An 18,107-nucleotide genomic window follows, 5' to 3' on the forward strand; every position below is an offset into this window, starting at 1 on the left:
AAAATATATTCTTTGCACAGTTGCAAAAAGACCCATGCAGCTCATTTGTTATATGTCTTTTGACCTATTCTTCAAAAGCTGAAGAAGCAAAAATCATTAAAAACCCGGCAGTGTTCTTTTATGGAGTTCACGGGGGAAACATAAAGGTTGCAACCTAACAAAAGACTCACTTCCCCAGCTGCCATCAAAAAAATATGACTAAAAAGCAAAGGTGTATAACAGCAGGCGATAACTAAGTTTAGAGTCTTTTAAAACCTTTCAGCACTGCTCATATGTCAACTTCTGAAAAATAATGGGGTCTACTAAGCGAGGAGGCCGGAGGAAAAGGGCTTTTACCCAATAAGCAGCTGCATCTTGACAGCTTGACAGGTCAATTACTGTAGGTGGTCTGGGTCATGTCTCGTGGCTTTGCAAAACTCATCCAGCTGTTTGAATGTTTCAGTCATATGCCTAAATATCTGCTACATACATAAAGTATCATTTATTTAGCTGCACTTTCGCTTTACCTGAACAGATATTTAGATGTTTAAGACCATAATTCTGATTTACAATAGCTTTAGGAAATGAGATTAATTTGATGTTTTGCATTTATTTGTGTGAGCTTATGTGATTTTTGAAAAAATAGTGATTTGATGTGTGTGTGTGTGTGTGTGTGGGTGGTGGGGGGGGGGGCTAATTTTCTCATTCTAAAACATCAAAACTATATTTGAATAAAATGCACTCCAAAAGAAGCCTGACAGATTGTGCACAGTCACCTTACAGTGTATGACGGTGTGCACGTCACTCGTGTAAAAGGAGTGTTGCGCACGGAGCAGTCCTGTGTCGGCATATGGCGCACCACTCAGTGTGAGACACGCTGTGCATGTTTACATCGAAATAGAAGCAGAAGTGAATCTGTCTGGTGTGCGGAGCAGTCTGTGGACTCCTACGTGTGCACGGCGTGCATGCACAGGACTTTGGTGGGGATGGCTCAAACGTGAAAGAGCAGTTTGGATTGCAGCATGACAAAAAGGCATTAGGCATTAGATTTGGTGCAGAATCAGCCTGTAGAGTTGATGGTGGATGATAGTCATCCTTGACTTTCTAATTTTCACACTTATTTTTAATGAAAACCCCCTCAAAATGTCTTCTTCCAATAAAATACATTTTTGTAAACACTTTGTACCTACAAAACACACAATGAACAATGTTCGGGTTGCAATCTTGTTTTTCATAGCCAGTGTTATGCCAATCCAACCGTATGCTCTGAAATCTCTGCACCAGTCAGGCTCTCCAGGTGTTTCGGTTTCGGTGTTCCTTTAGGGTTGTGTTTTTAGGCATTTACATGGTCTTTCCATAGTAGTTCTTGTTTTTAAGTTTAGTTTATTCATAAGATTAGACCTTTATTTATACAGGTAGTCTCATTGACACTAGTTCTCATTAACAAGAGAAATCTTATTGTATCTATTTTCAGTCATTTTGTTCTAATGTATTGTTTTTTTAGATCTCTGATAATCATTTCCCCTTGATTTGTGGTTCTTTGTGTCGAAGATCAGCTTCCTGTGTGTTAATTATTCTCCCTTCCTCAGCAGCTCTGCTTTTCTTCTGCCACAGCTGTTCCGAATCTGGCTCCCTCGTCATTATTTCACCCCTGCGTCTGTATTTAAGCTCACATTGCTCATTGCTGACTTCTTCCTTTTGACTGTCTTAACCATACAATTTTTATTTATTTTTTTTGCCAATGCTTAATGACCTGTTTTTTTCTATTTTATTATTAAATAACTGTTTTGTCTCTGCATACCTACCAAACCAAAAACATGACAGGCAATTAAAACTAATCAAATTCATGTTCATAGTTCAGTGCCTAAACAGTATGAACTAGTTCTCTTTTTTTAACAAAATAAAGTCTTCTTTAATATTTACATTTAAGGCCAGAAGTTTACATACACTGTATATAAAGACACAACCTTTTTTCCTGACTGTGTGACATTAAATCAAACTAAACTACTCCTGCTTCAGGTTACTAAATGCATGTCTCCTTGCAAACTGTCAGAAAAATGCGATAGGATATGGAGAGAAAATTTGGTGTATGAAAACTTTCTTAAAGTTTTCTCCAAAAAATTCTCCAAAAATTAAGTCACCTGCCCTGATTTGCAATATTTAATCTGGCTTTTTTTTTTTTTTTTGCTTTTAGAATAGTGGCTTCTTCCTCACTGAGTGGCCTTTCAGTCCATGTTGTTTCAGCATCTCTCTCTCTCTCTCTCTCTGATATATATATATATATATATATATATATATATATATATATATATATATATATATATATATATATATATATATCAAAGTCTGTTTGTCACAATAGTTTACCATGTCATAGGCGTTTAGCACTTTGCGCAGGAGCTCAGGCACAGGACCCTGCGCTTCCATGGTGGGGTAGGTCTCGCTCAGGTCCACTGTCACCTTCAGTGACCGCTCACTGTTCATCAGCCACGTAGATACAGTCAGGATGCACTGCTTCATGTTGGCGGCCGGAGTCAGGCCACAGAGCTCCTTGAAGGACACCATGGCATTCTAGTAAATGAAAAAGGAATATAATACAAAAGCAAAAGACATATTTGGTTATTGAAAAGCAAAAAAGGCCTAGTGAAATATGTAGGTACAATCTAGTGAAGCATATTTTCATTTAATTTATAGTTTTGTACCACACAAGCATTTATTCAGTGTTGGTGCGACACATTTGACTTTAAACAAGATTAACTGTTTACACTTGTTAGTGTTTTTAATTAAGAAAGAGGTGGACTTTTTTTTACGTTTGTTTTTATTGATTCTTGCTGACTGAAATGAAATTTCACACCAAAATAAAGTTGTTGACTCCTTGCACATCAGTGTGATTGAACAGCCATCTTACCATTATGTATTTTTGCCACAGCAGAGTTTCTGCCACTTGACAACAAAGGCCAGCCTATGATGAAGTACTGCTCTTCAAAGTCTGTGATCCTCATAAAATAGAAGGTCTTGAAGACATGTTGGGTTTTTTTTTCGAGTAAGAATACATAACGAGGCATGCCATACTACGTTTCTTCTTGCATGTAACAAGCAGGCGAGTATTTGCCTTATGTATCCTAGTCTAGCTCACTAGGGGGAAAACATTAGCTGAAAGGACACTAGCTATGATGCAAGTCATTTGACATAATCAATCATTCTGATAAAAAAACAATCTTTCAAACCCAGCATTTTTAGCCAACATAATTATGTTTTCATATGTTTTATTTTATTAAACTTCTTAAGAGTTACTGCTGTTTTTCCCCCCAAATCGCTGCATGTGGAGATGCCAACCTCTTTGCAGTCTGCAGCAGTCTCTGTGTATTTTAGTCAACCCAGTTCAGATTCAGCCATTGTCTTGATCAGTCTGTGATACTATGCAGCATCTTGTTACACTTCACTCAACCAAATACAGGGTAATGATGGCCCAGTGGTTGGAATAATGCACCTGCATACTGAGAAGATGGCAAGTACCTGGTTTGAACCCCGCAGACTGCCACTATGGGTTCCTGAGCAAGACCCTTAGCCCTGGATTGCTCCCCAGGCACTATAAAGCTGCCCACTGCTTAATAAGGGATGGGTTCAATGCAGCAGGCAAATTTTGTTGGAATGTAAAACTGCAGTTTTTTTAAAGTTTTCAAAGGTCAAAGTGGTCTGAAACATGGAAATCCTCAAAGTGAGGTTTGGACGCTCTGCAAGGCTTCATTATGAACCGGCAGCGGCACAAGCTCCATGCATGACCAGCAGAAGAGATGGAGCCAGGGGCTTCTAATGAACCGGAAAAAGAAAAAGAAAACTACTGTGAGGCTTTTTAAAACCACTGAAGGCTCTCTGACATAAGAGTTGTTGTCTTTCTACCACATCTGATGAGCTGACGGCCTGCATGTGTTAATGGGCACACTTTGAGCAGGAGCCACAATTATATTTTCTCTACCTGATTTTGTCATGTTTAACGCTACAGGTAACACAAATATCCAAATTAATCTGTGAAGCATTTCTTAAATAATACATACAGTTAATAAATACCAGTCATTTTAATAGCGCTTTCTCTATCATCACATTTTAACTAAAAAGTATAATAAAAAGGTATGTTTTTTTTCTTTAGAGTTACACATCGACTAGCAAAAAACTATTTTCGGTCATTTCCAGATCAATGTAATCAGATTGATCTTCAGAATAGCAAGACTTATTCGTAAATGCGTACGTCATAACGGATTAATTTTCATTTACTGACATGCTAGAAGTGGCAGCTTATACCCATCATTCATTTTTTAATGTGCAATTTGTTTAGATTTAATTTTATGGTCTACAAAATAAATAAAAGCTGCTTGCATCAAAAGTAATCATGAAGAATTAATCAAAATATAATTGCCAACGGATTAATTGATAAAAAGCCCTGTGGTCATATTCATACGTCATCCCAGAGAAAGCCATCTGGTCTGCTAAATAAAATAAGCTAGTCACTTTTTTTCTGTCTTGCTTTCTCCTGTTCTTTACTGCACGGATTGGATGTACATAGGAAACATAATTTTTTTTTTTTAAAGCTACATGCCAGCTGGAAAATTATACATCTCTGCTGTTGGAAGAAAACAGACACTGTCTCAACATGTCATGTTGCTAAAATGTAGCTTATTTTTTTCCTCAGGGGCAGATGTTGCTCAGTTATGTGGTACAGGTCGGCTGTCATTTGCACACCATGCACCTCCTTTTTACATGATTGAGAGTCCTCAAGAAGCCCTCTGAACCTGAGGTTTTTCCCCTGATATAACGCCTCAGGAAGTCATGAAAAAACAGCCAAAAGCTCAAATACGTGGTGTGAATTCACTTAATGCAATCAGACTGCACAAAAAAAACGTATATAATTTCTGCTTGCCGCCTTTAGCTGTTCACCAGCTTCCCAAAAACCATCAATTTAAAACTGTTACACCTTAGACATAAGTCACAAGGTGTCCCAATGTGTAACAAGTCAATTTGTTACATGCAGGCAGCAGACTGGAGTAGCACAATGCTCTAATAAACTCTTGTGAACCGAATGTCCGAGTCATCCTTCTCTCTCGCTTCTGCCAAAGTCCTTTTCCACCCACAGTTGCTGCATATCTTGATTCAAAGTCTCCACTGCAACTACCAGTGTGGGAATCTGGCAACCAAACTAGTGCCTATAGCACAGAAAAGAGGCTGGGGAGGGCACATGAAGGGGCAATGCTGTGAAAAAGTATTTACCCCTCACTGAAATCTTCTGATTTTCATTTTATTTCCTTTTTAACATCAAAGTTAACCAGGGAAAATACAACTAACGGCATTCAAATGATTATTTCACTTATTATGGGACAAGAGCTATCCAAAATAGCTTGGCACTATGTGACACAGTAAAATCCCACTAAATCCTAATAACTAGTTGTGCCACCTTTGGCAGAGTTTACAGTAACTAAGAGATTTTTGGATCTCAGCGGAGGAATCTGGGCCCACTCCTCATAGTAGTTTAAATTCAGACAAATTGGAGAGTTTTCCGGTATGAACCGTGTTTGAATTCATACCGCAGCTTCTAAATTAATGTCCGGACCAAAGCCGTTTTTCTGGGGTGCATGGCCCAGATCTCTTGTATATAATTGTATATCAAAAACCTATATCAGCTTAGTTATTCGGTGACAGATTGACAGATCTATTGATCCTGGGAATTAAACAGAAGTGTCCCTAACAGCAAAAAAAAAAAAAAAAAGCTGGGAATGTGTCCCTGTGTGCTGCAAAGCAATATAGCAGCACAGTTGGACCCATTTCTGTGCACGCCGACTGCAGTGGATGCAGAGCAAGACTGAAGTTTGCTGGAAATCCCGACTGCTCACTGAGATTACAGAGATTGGAAGATACAGCGATAAATGCTCCTCAAACTGAGATACTTTTTCTGTCATGTCAACTAGTATTGGCGACGTTACATGATGTCCAGAGAGGTAGAGGAAGAAGTGCACTTCTATGCATGTTATGGGAACATCTGGGAAGACGGCAGAGAAGACAGCAGAAGCAGCTGATCGGTCATGTAAGGTAAATGTTTGCTACATTAGAATTTATTCGGCGAATGTCTCCATCCCCCTGATTTGCTCGTTAACTGTTTTCGGGAAAAGCCAAAAACCACCTCAAGCAAACGCAAAAAAACGGTTTTGCAAAATTAAGGAAGTGATTTTGAATTTCTCCCATGTCCAACAACCTTTTCTAAAGCGATACATTAAAATGTCCATACATATTTAAGTGATTTATGGATCTCCAGGTCTGCCAGAAAACAGACCTGGGTGTAGCAAACGAAATTGAAGTCTGAAACAGACCGCATATCTTTTATAGCACGGTGTAGTGTGAAATTCTAAGGAAGAATCATGTGACAGAAGAAAAAGCTGCCTGATGTTGTATAAGGGAATCTCTCTGTCTGAAAAATCCTCCTACCTTGGAGGGTGGGCTGTGGCTGTGAGGCAAAGAGAGCGGCCGGGAGACACAGGATCTTTATGCATCGCCTCAAACTCACTTAACACCTCTTGGACCACCAGACACACTCCTGCGATAATACTGCACTCCGAGGCCTCGGATTAAAAGCCACTGTGTGGTTTTGTGTGCGCGCGTGATCTGTGAGCCCGTCTACTCGCCGGTGTTTATCTCTCAGCGTGCGGTGAGCTGAAGTTTTTACAGACTTTTGGCACAATTCCCTTTATGCGTGCCTCTGACTACATACATAAATGATTTGAGATAATCATCGGGCATAAAAAGCCATTCTGTTTCAAGTTCACAATATTACAAAACCCAATGAGAGGCTTGTGTTTTTAATTACTCCCCCTCCCCCCCCCTCTTTATTCCTCCTCCAACATTCCCCAAATGAGAGCCCTGTGTCCGGTTACAGCGCCGCTTTTGTTTCTGGTTGCCCAGCTCTCTTGTCTCCCTCTTCTTTGGCTTTTGTCTCTGCATCTCTCGCTCCTCTCTCTCTGGCTTACGGCGCTAATGTGACAATGATGGCTGGCACAGAGATGGTTCAACAAACAGGGATGAAACTCCAGCTTGGCGTCGCTCTAATGGCTCCGTTCACATCTCCATGGGCTTCACAGGAAACCTTTAGCTCCTACTGAAACAAACCATGTCCTGCCTTGATCCTCATATGAAACGAAAAACAAACGCATATCTTCCTTTGCCAGCGTTTACAGACTCCCCAAGTTTTTTTTTTTAAAATATTCAAATGAACCATGTTTTTGTTTGTTTTTCAAAACACACCCAATGGTATACTGATTTAGAGGAAAAAAGATCTTTATCCGTGTTACGGAGGTCAAAAAAATGTCATCAGATTTCATGACATGACTCAGAAATTGTATTTTAACTCGTATTAGTCAGAGGTCAGAAGGTTTTAACCAGTTGTTGTTGTTTTTTTGCCTTGTGTGTTGTTGGCTTGATGCTTTATCAGATAGGTTCTATGAAGCCTTCACACCTGCCCTTCATTTTTGCATTTAAAAGGGACAAGTCCTTATTGTGCAAAGACATGCATTCATCCTCCTTCCAACCCCTCTCTCAACTTCAGCACATTAATTTACACCCTAAACTTTTATCTTCATTTCAAAAAGACAAATTTACATTTTAAAACCTATGAAAACGTGGGCTGGTGAGCGTTTAGTGCTGCCGCCAGCTTTATTTGATCAGGTTAACACAGACTCGCCTTCAATCAAGCGGCGACATTTTTCATACAGGCCCAATGATTGGATTCTGAGGACATTTGTTATCGGAGATGATTAATGGTAAAAGATTAGATTCTTATCTGCGACGCAGGGCAATACTGTGATTAAATCTAATTTTAGCATTGGTTTGTTGATTGCAGTTGCAAAAAAGTAATGATCTTTAATTAGTCTGTGTCAGATTTGCAGAAAAGAATAGACATTATCTGTCGTTTAAATGATTTGTTATACTGTCTGAGAACTTAGAGGTTTTTTTAAAAAGGTTACTTTTTCTAAGCTACTATGGCTTATCTTGTTAGATATACTGTTCATGTCAAGCACTGATTGACATATTTTATTACCTAATGACTTCTAAATATACAGGTGCATGTCTATAAATAAGTACATTTCAATTAATCGAATAAACCATTGAAAAATTATTTTGTTATTCTAGCACACGGCATGTAGATGTATGTATGTTTTCAGATACTGTATGTAAACGTCTGGTTTCACTCCACAATCCTCTTCTGACCTATAGTTACCTATAGTTACCAGGTCCTCTTGATATTTTTCTTTTCTCTTGTGTGTAATTGCTCACTGTGTGTTCAATGAGTCAGAAAGGTTAAAAAACGATCTTTTGTATATTACAGTGCAGTCATGAAAATTGTTCAATGCTTATGTAATCAAAAGAAGTTAATCATAAGTTACAGTACTTGCATTTAGTTTCACACAAAGCAGGAGGTTCAGAATAAACTGTCAATAGAAATTCTAAACTTCAGATAATCTTGTAGATTCGTCATTATTTATAACTTGACTCCGCCAGCTGTATGTTATAAGGCAAAAGATTTATAACTTTTTATTTCCAACCCGGGTATAAAATGAACACACAAATGAACAGCCTTTAATTTGAGGTTATCTGTAGGCAATAACACATTTTTCGTTCTCCAGAAGATATTTAGTTCTTCAAATAAAGAGATACATTAGGGCATAGGGGTAAGATATAACAACTACACAGGGAAGTGGCTTGTGGAAGCAGTAGTTAAATAAATTATTCACTACAGTCTGCAAGATTGCAAATGCCTCAGAAGAATGCATTATATATATATATATATATATATATATATATATATATATATATATATATATATATATATATATATATAGTATACAGTTTCTTACCTGCACATTTTCTCTGAGGTCCGTTGCCTCCCTGAGGGGCTGGGTGGAAGCTCTGAAGAGTTCGTCCACTATTTTGATCCCTGTGGTCTTGGTGGTGGTATACTCCCGAGCCTTTCTACCTTTCTTCACAGAGAGACCCCTTTTATGTGCCTTTCCACCACCACGCCTGTTGGTGATGGCCACATGAACAAACAGAGTTGTGTTGGGCAGAAACTCTCCCGTAAGGGATTGCAGAGGGACATGTCTATAGCCTGGCTGTAGGCACTCAAACGGGATGGTGTACTGACCAATGAACTCATCTCCAATGTAGTCGTCATCCAGTACAACAAAGCGTAAAACTGCGAGTTCTGGTAAATTAATCTGGAACTCAAAACTCTCATCAAAAATAGGATTATCTCCATTTTGGGACACTGTCTTGGTTCTTTGTTCGGCACAGTCTGCTGGTATGCCATGGATCTCTACGTATATGTAAGGCTCAACCACGTCACCCTTTGCAGCAGAGCCCCGAGGCTTTGGCAGATTCTGCCCACTGATTATCTTGATGTGGAGAAGCTGCGCCGACACTCCTGGTAGGGAGTCCCGAGCATTGGCACTGAAGTAGGACACCTGCTCCCTCATAATGGCCGGGCGCAAAACATATCCACAGTTTCCGTTCTGCCTAAACCAACCAAGGTTAAGGTCCATCATCAAGCCCGGTGTCTGATAGTTCATCGCCACAATCTGGCAACCGCATTTCCAGAAATCCTGGGGATTCATATTGCTGGCATCAATCCTCATAGACGTGGGATAAACCCTGGAGAGGAAGCGCTTGTTGTAACAAACGAATTCCTCTGGAAACTCATTGGCAAATCTGTTTGCATCTACCTCATTGAAGGAACATATCTCCCAATGTTTTTGCTCCCTCTTAGAAAGTTCAAAGTCCCTGAACTGCACTGACTTGCAGAGACACACGAGGTCAGAAAGCTCCCTGCACAGCCTGAGTCTTTTGCACCCCAAACCATTCAGCTGGTCCCTTTCATCAGCTCCAACTCGGCGGGACATTTCCAGACCTTCCTCCTCATCTGTTACATCCCCCTCGGAATCTGTGCAGCCTGCTGGCAGCTTTTTACTCTTGAGCAGTATTTTGCCTTTAAGTTTCTCAGGTGAGGGTAGGTAGTTTTCTTCTTTGTTGGGTGGTTCAGCATACAACTTATCCCCAAGAATTTTCTTCAGGTGTTGAGCCATGACCCTCTGCTGGGGGATACAACAGTGGGTCACCAAGCACAGGATAAGAGGATACTCGGAGCTTTCAAAAGCATACTGGTTTATGATATCTAGAATTTTAGAGAAAGCTAGCTGAGAGGCCACAGAGCTTCCAACATATACCACTGGCTCATTATCAGGCCCGTCCCATGCTATGACCTCAATACTTCGGCATCCCATCCTCAGAGCTCGGATGTAGCTGCTGATGTCTGATGAACCCCAGAAATGGTCATCGAGAAGGGAGGCATTGTGGGAGGAGTTTATATAGTAATGAGAGAGAGGCTGAGTCATGTCCTGGCACACCTTTTTGTGCTGCGGGTCGAAAATGTGGCATTCAGAGGACAGGAGGTAGTGTGTGAAACCATCGATGGAGAGGTAGCCCCTTTCTCTGCCCTTGGCAGAGGGCTCAAATTTCTGAACAATACCCCTGCACATCTCCTCCGTTACTCCCTCCACACCCTGCTCCACATCTACGAACAGCATCAGATCTTTACTGTCCAGATACTCTTTATTACTAGAGAACTGAACCAGCAGAAAGAAGATCTCAGGCCGTGTGCAGAGCTCACAATAGGCCTCTACAAATGTGTCCAAATTAATTGCCTCCCCATATTGGTCTTTGGCTTTCTGTAATTCCTTGAACTTCAGCTCTATTCGGGACTCTTTCATTCCAGGATTAAGCCCCTTGATTATCTGTGTTGCTCTGAATAGGTCTATGTGTCCCCCCTTTTCCATATCTGCTAGTTCGAACACGGAACCAATCCAAGATGTTCTTAAGCTCGGTTGACTGGGTTCTGCCATGTCCACAGGGTGCCGACCGTAAGACACCAGATATCTTAGGCCCATGACCCATGTGCTGACAATATCTGCCGTACTGGCCACCAAATCTAAACTCTCATAGTTATCTCCATAGATGATTGAGAAGGCGCACTCATCAGGGAACTGATCTGAGAGACCATTGCTGCGCAGAACTGGAGTTTTTTTCCCCAAACGGACTTCCTTGATACTCTTGATTTCCAGCTTGGCCTTCTCTGAATCCTTCTTGGATGGCTCCCATCTGAGCCAGTGCATATCTGGGTCTAGCAGGAAATAGCGGTTGTACATGCGCGAGTTGGAGCGCACCTTCTTCATCTCACAACCCTCCAGCATAAAAGCCATGCAAGCAGCGGTGCTGTTGATCTTGCGGTCACTTGGCATGGAGCTGAAGGACACCGTTTTCTTCCTGACCTGCTTCTGTTTGGAACCATCCTGCAAATCAAGCGGGGCGGGGAAAGACAGAGAGAAGTTTGCTGGTTACAACCTGTGTTCAACTTTGTTAAAAGGAGAAAAGCAGAGATATTATGGTACTTAGCAAAACATAGTTTAATCAAGGATAATACGAGTTTACTTATTTTATACTTAAAATGAGGCAGCGCACTCTAAGTTTAGTTTTTATAAACTATATTTCATGTGCTAAGCTTTGACACTTTTGACCTTTAGACCACTTTTACATGTTTAATACGAACTCCATGCTTTTTACACTTTTTCTAAGTGTGGTAGGAGGGTTAACATTTGTGATGTCCTACACATACAAATGTTAAAAACTGATTTAATTAAACTCTTGCTGTTAGCTTCTTAGGGTAATCAGTCGTTCTTCTTTCTCTCTAGCAGTGAAACAACATGCTCTTATGCACTTCATTAGAGAAGAAATGCAGCTGTGGATGGGCACCATGCAGGGACCTTTATCAGATATCCTACTGTGAAAACAGATTAAAACATTTAAATGTATTTGCATTTTGTATCATACATTAAACCCACCAGAGGCTCTAGTGCTAGCTTTTAAAAAGGCGAAACTATTACCCTTAATATTAGGTGTAGTAGCTTGAACCATTCAGAAATCCCAGTTTTAACAGACATTTTATTCTCTGACCAAGACTATTGCAGCGGGACTTCAGCATAATACTAGACAGTGCAGTGTTTGATAACATCACAATGGGACAACTTCTGGGATCTCTCTCTAATGCTGACTCAGAAAGTTAGAAAGTCACCGAAAAGTAATTTAATATTCCAGCTTTTTTTTTCTGCCTTCATGCACCGGAGGCAGTGATGAAATCCATCTTTTTTTCATCACATCTTATTTCATCACAGCACCAAAAGTAATTCTCTCTCTCTCTCTCTCTCTCTCTCTCTCTCTCTCTCTCTCTCTCTCTCTGCTCTCTCTCTCTCTCTCTCTCTCTCTCTCTCTCTCTCTCTCTCTCTCTCTCTCTCTCTCTCTCTCTCTCTCTCTCTCTCTCTCTCTCTCTCTCTCTCTCTCTCTCTCTCTCTCTCTCTCTCTCTCTCTCTCTCTCTCTCTCTCTCTCTCTCTCTCTCTCTCTCTCTCTCTCTCATTATTGATGCATTTCAGACTTATGATTAAGTAGCCTGATCAATTACTGCATCCATTTGGAATGCATCCTTTAAATCTTCAGTAGATTCTCCCTTTAAAACAAATTATAAAATACTGTCAGGGCCGGATTATCCATAAGGGCCAGTGGGCCAGTGCCCAGGGGCACCAACAATGGGGGGGCACCACATGACACATGCTTTAAAAATATATTTTTCATAAATTGAAATTGTTGAAAGACCATGCATTATTCGTTTTGTGAACACTGATGCCATAATAATAATAAATGATAAATAAATCAAGATTAGGCTACGTGATCTATCACTCCCCCTCCCCAATCTGTCATAGTTCAGCTGGTCCACAAGTACGTGCAAATGTATCGTATTTTTTAACGCTACAGAAAATTAATCCATTACAGAAATCCCCTTGATTATGTCTGATGTTGTTGACCGGAGGACAGCACGGGTAAGGAGGGGGGGGGGGGGGGGGGGGGGGGGGGGGCTTTGAGGTATAGTGCCCAGGGGCACCACATTGTCTTAATACGGGCCTGATACTGTGAACTGTATACTCCCTTCAATGAGTGAGCCATTGTATTTCTAGCATACTTCAAGTTACAATTGTCTTGTTTTATAAGTGTAGTCTACAGATTTCCAGTTACTACTTTACTGCAAATTGGATTTGTTAATGATGTATTCACCCTGCAGACATCCTTTGATTATTCAAACAATGTCAAAAGCTACATTTCTTGCCAGCCAGCTTCAAATGCAAGGCATGTTTTGCTCCATTTCTGTTCGCTCTTTAAAAACAAAAGCTAAACTGGTAAAAGGGCGCTAGACGTCTACACCACCTGCTTTGACATGGCTGAAGGTTTTGCAGCTTTCAGTTTTGCTCGCCTAGCTGGCGAGAAAGCAGACCGTGCTGTCCTACTTCCACACAACGCCGTAGTTTCCTAGACAGCCGGAATACAGATGGCCTACTTTGAGATTTCCAAACTGGGTTTTCTGAGTAAGACATACCAGAGAGGACAGTACAGTAAAAATCAAACCCAGGAAGCCTTGAGGCAGGAAGGATTCAATTCTGCTATGACCGAAGGAGAAAATGCTAGTAATTCAGACTCTGACATAACACCAATTACCCTAAGACACAAGCTTTTTTGCTTTGTTTTTGTCATGCTTTTGCTTCCAGAAAGAAAGTTAGAGAAGAACAGAGTGCCCAAGGGCTTCCCCTGTCCTCCATCCAGGTCAGCAGCTGTCTATGGATATCCATTGAGCAAAGTTTAACTCCATCCACAGCGAGAAACTTCAGGACAATCTGCTTTCCACCTGATGGTGGAAACCATTATCATCGCTCTTTGGCTTGGCTCCTGTTTTCCAACCTTCATCCCTCTTCCCTATTTATCACCTCTCACTGTAATTTCATTATCTTTAATTCTTCAGAACAGAAAAAAAAAACCTTTTACCAGATTTTCTAGTTCCACAGTTGAGAAATGTTGGCATACGCTTGTTTTGTGAGCTTGTGCCAAGATCTCCATGCATACGGTAATACAAGTACTCTTGCCAAGTTTAAGGGGACAAGGGACACAGGGAAACTAGAATTGCAAGTCTTTCACAAAGCTAACTTGGGAGCAAAATCTTCTGGGGAGCCACTTCTGCAGCACCAGTATCTTTCTCCTTGCTATGATCTTGGAACTCCCATCCTCGGACTCTGAAACCAGCAGACTCCGTGGTTTCCTTTAAAGGCCAGCTAAAACATATCTTTTTAAATCTACTTTTGCTTAGTTTTGTCTTGTGTATTTTTCACCTTGTGTTTTAAAGCACTTTTGAGATTTTTATCTGAAGAGTTTCTATATAGAGTTTTAATTACTTGTTCCCTCCAAATGATGAGCCGAGGAAGAGCTCGTATTTTTAATCCAAAACTTCTTCCCAATACTAGTTAGTTATTCAGATTCAATGAATCTAACAGGTAAAACTTAACAAAAACCAGAAAGGTCGGTTTTCTTCTGCTTGTTTTTTTTCTTTTTTTCTTTTTTGGCATCTGCGGAATGAACAAGATAAACATCCGCACGGGCAGAAGTTTTATGGGATAGGTGAAACTCTGCTAATTCTGAGGAAGTTCCTCTGTTGAGAAAAAAAAAAAAAAAAAGAAAGAATCAGGCCTAATTATTCCCAGACCTTCTCAAAAAAAAAAAAAAAAAAAAAGTACTGCGGCAACTCAAGGCCGAAGGGTGTGAAGGTAATTTAGTTTTTCATTAACGTTCAGGTACAATTAGCCTGGCAGACTTGACAACACGCCGTTGGTATCTTATCTAAGCACAGCCAGCTATCTGTGGTTGTGACAGGAATAATTTTAAACACATTTAAAGCCATGTTCGTCAGTGAGTTTCTGCATATAATGCAGTCTTATTTTTTAAGGTAAATTGCACGTCTGGATATTGGCTTAGTTATTGACTTAGATTTTTTTTTATTCCTCCAAAAGAAAAGAAAATAGCATTAAAATAATTTCAGATTCTTAATAAATTTCATCAAAATAAGTGGTTTCATGCAAATAGTACATTCTTTAGTGTTTTTAAATGGATTTAAAGACAAAAAAAAAAATACTGATGTATCCATTTCAACCTCATTTCCATAATTATTACTTTTCTAGCAGAGAAAAAAATATTCTGGCTTTCGATGGGTATGAACAGTTCTTTGAATAAAGACAAGGAATTAACATTTGGGCTTTTATTGTGGACCTTAGCTCAATTTCAAAACTAAAAATCTTCATGTGAGCCATTTAACACTACCATATAAAAACATTGGTACCCTTTGAATGTATTCACATTCTGTCAGATTACAACCAAAAAGCTTAATGTATTTTGCTGTGACGGACTAACGCGAAGTAGTGTATAATAGCTTTTCTGAATGTTTTGCAGTAAAAGTGTGCACTGCGTTTGTACTCCCCTGGGTCAACACTATTTGAATTACCTTTTGCTGCAGCTACAGCTGCAAGTAATTTGGTGTAAGTCTCTACCTCCTGTGAACATCTAGAGGCAGAAATGTTGCTTTTTTATTCTTTTCAAAATAGCTTTAACAGATTCTTTATTTCTGGACTTTGACTGTAGCCTCGTGAGACCATCCTGATCTCGCGAGGTTTCAAGGTTTCACTCGCAGATCAGTCTGGATACCCTCCGTTTCACCAAACGAACGTCCAATCAGCGTTGGCTTTGAGGCGGGTTGAGGTGTGACGCAACGGGAAGCGCGTCAGTTCAGTCTAAAGAACATGGCGGCTTCAGCCGATGAAACTAGCGTTAGCGCGGCTATCGAGCAAGTTTTATCGGAATTACAGAGTATTTCTTTGCTGAGCTAACGAGCCTTTACCTGCAGCAGCAAGAGTAGCTTGGCTTGTGGTTGGGTTTTCGTCGTCGCTCGTAACAGAGCGACGACGAATCTGATTGGTTTATTTGGCCCGTCTATCACCAACATAGGCCAATCAGCTGACCAGTATTTTCGCCCCTTCCCAAAATTACTTCAACGGAAGGTTTCCAGATGGATATGCGGAGCAAATCTATCTGGCGGAGTCAGGTAACTTTGACTGGACCATCCAAACATGTGAATCTCCACTCCTCTCTTTATTTGATTGTTACACTGAACAGCTTTTCTTATCCATTTTCAGTGCTCCGGGAGATGTTCAAAGCTTGAGATGTTGTTTTATCAGACAATGTGCCAAGATCAGATTTTTACTTTTTACATTTTTCAGCTAATTTATCGGGTTCCCTTTACAGCAGCATGCTTTGGACTCCATTGTCTGCTGCTGCAGAGATGAGGGGATATTTTAGCCATCATTCACTCCTCCCCCCATTTTACTCCCTGTGAGGTCAGTGGTACCTCTTGGCGGGGTCAACCACTTCCTGATGGGGAGGTCAGGGTGCCGGGGGCTTGGCACAAAGGCGCACTCTAAGCTCCCCAAAATTCATTTGAAGGGTAATCCCCTTTTATTTTTATTTTTCACTCCTGTCACAATCTGACACTTGGCACCATAAGGTGACATGTGGAGCTTGACTCCTGGGAGGCAATTAATGCAACAAGCTCTAAGCTCTCATGTATAGCAACAGCAACAGCTCACCAGTTGCATCCTTTCCCAACTGAATAAAGTATGGCAAAACAAAAATACTCACCTTTCTTAGAGGTAAAAGGAGTGTAGTATACTTACTCTTTCAGAAAGACGTGGTGATATCATATGTTTGCTTTGCTTCGCTTTGCAGCATGCGGCTCTTACGAGCGCATAAAGACCCTCACCTTTACAACACTTACTAAAAAACCCAACACTACAGAGTAACAGCTGAGGGCCATAAAGGGAGAGTGAATTAGCGACCTGGCTGTTAAATGTTTGAATAATCAAAGTTCTCAGCTATTAAAGCTGGTTTTGAACGCATCTGCGATGAGACTCTTCCCTCAACACTTTCCTGTGGGACTCTGAGCATACTGCTTCCTTCACAACTGAGGCACAATTTCTCCACCATTCCGGAAAATCTCAAACAATCCCACCCCCTCGTCACGGCTGTGCCGAATGCACGCTGCTCGCCTCCTATCATATCTCAGCTCTAAAACAGCTCTGCCGAAAGCAGTCAGCCACGGCGTGGTTTCTCTCACCAACGGAGCTACTGTGTCACTTGTGTGCGCGCAATGAGAATTGCTGAAGACAACAGGGGGGCTTGTGTAATGGGGAGTGAAGACAGCGCGGAGCACTGCCTTCTTGATGACATGCTCTCCAAGACAGGAGTAACAGCATGTGAGGTCTGTTTGCCCATATGTGTGCCTGAAAATCACAGGGTCACTGTCTGCACAGATCTGTGCACCCTGACAGACACGGCTGATCAAATGCAAACATTTACATGCTAACCAGGGCTGCACGAAATTAGGGGAACGTGTGATGTGCGATAATATCGGTGAATAAATTGTAAGTGTTAATAGCCTGTTTTTCAAAGAGAGACCAGGGATTTAAATACCTGGGATTGTTTTTCAACAAGGGTAAAAGATATTCAGGATAATGTCTGTGCTTGCTGTTTCCGCTACTTTGAAAGGCAGCGCAAAGTTTATTTCAATCAGTCTTATCACAGAGGGAAGTTGTTGAGAAAAGTGCGCTACATCTCCCATCCAGCGGGTGGCGGTAATAACAAAAGAAAGGCAAAGCAATCAAAGCCCAACTGAGAGGTCCAGCCTCCATCTGAAAACGTCCAAGTATAGCTCATTGCTCCTGTTCTTTGATCTTTCATGAGGTCATTAGTATGAACTCTATTGTGGGTAGGAAAGGAACTTCGGACTGCGGTGCCGATTTCGGACAGCCTTTAACTCGTATGTCGTTATGTGACCGAAACACACATGTATGATTCTAGTCAAATCTATAAAGTACTCCCTTCTCTCTGGACATTTTCATTAATTTCCATGATGGAGGCTGTGCTTATACGTCATGTCACGCAAAGGATTATGGGATTTCTTACAGGTCCTTAGTGCCAAAAAGGTAAATCGCAAGTTTCCTATGTTAAATTAGCATTGAGAGGAAGCATACAGGCTCCTTTTTCCTACCTCCTTCCTTGCTTACTGTACTATTTGGACACCACTTATTTCGACCACTGATGCGCTTCCTCTTTGGCTAAA

The 18,107-nt window shown here is 40.8% G+C and overlaps 1 protein-coding gene across 1 annotated transcript in view; it reads right to left on the minus strand.

The window, feature by feature from the left end:
- Positions 1 to 18,107, minus strand: part of si:ch211-210g13.5 (inactive phospholipase C-like protein 2) — an 86,447-nt gene that overhangs the window by 21,585 nt on the left and 46,755 nt on the right. The window contains exons 2-3 of the mRNA XM_012872033.3: positions 8,874 to 11,360; positions 2,347 to 2,550 (exon numbers count right to left, since the gene is read on the minus strand). Coding sequence (XP_012727487.2) covers positions 2,347 to 2,550; positions 8,874 to 11,360 — 2,691 coding nt within the window. The remainder of the gene's footprint in view (positions 1 to 2,346; positions 2,551 to 8,873; positions 11,361 to 18,107) is intronic.

The sequence above is a fragment of the Fundulus heteroclitus genome, chromosome 16 (genome assembly GCF_011125445.2).
Source record: "Fundulus heteroclitus isolate FHET01 chromosome 16, MU-UCD_Fhet_4.1, whole genome shotgun sequence".
NCBI lineage: Eukaryota > Metazoa > Chordata > Actinopteri > Cyprinodontiformes > Fundulidae > Fundulus > Fundulus heteroclitus.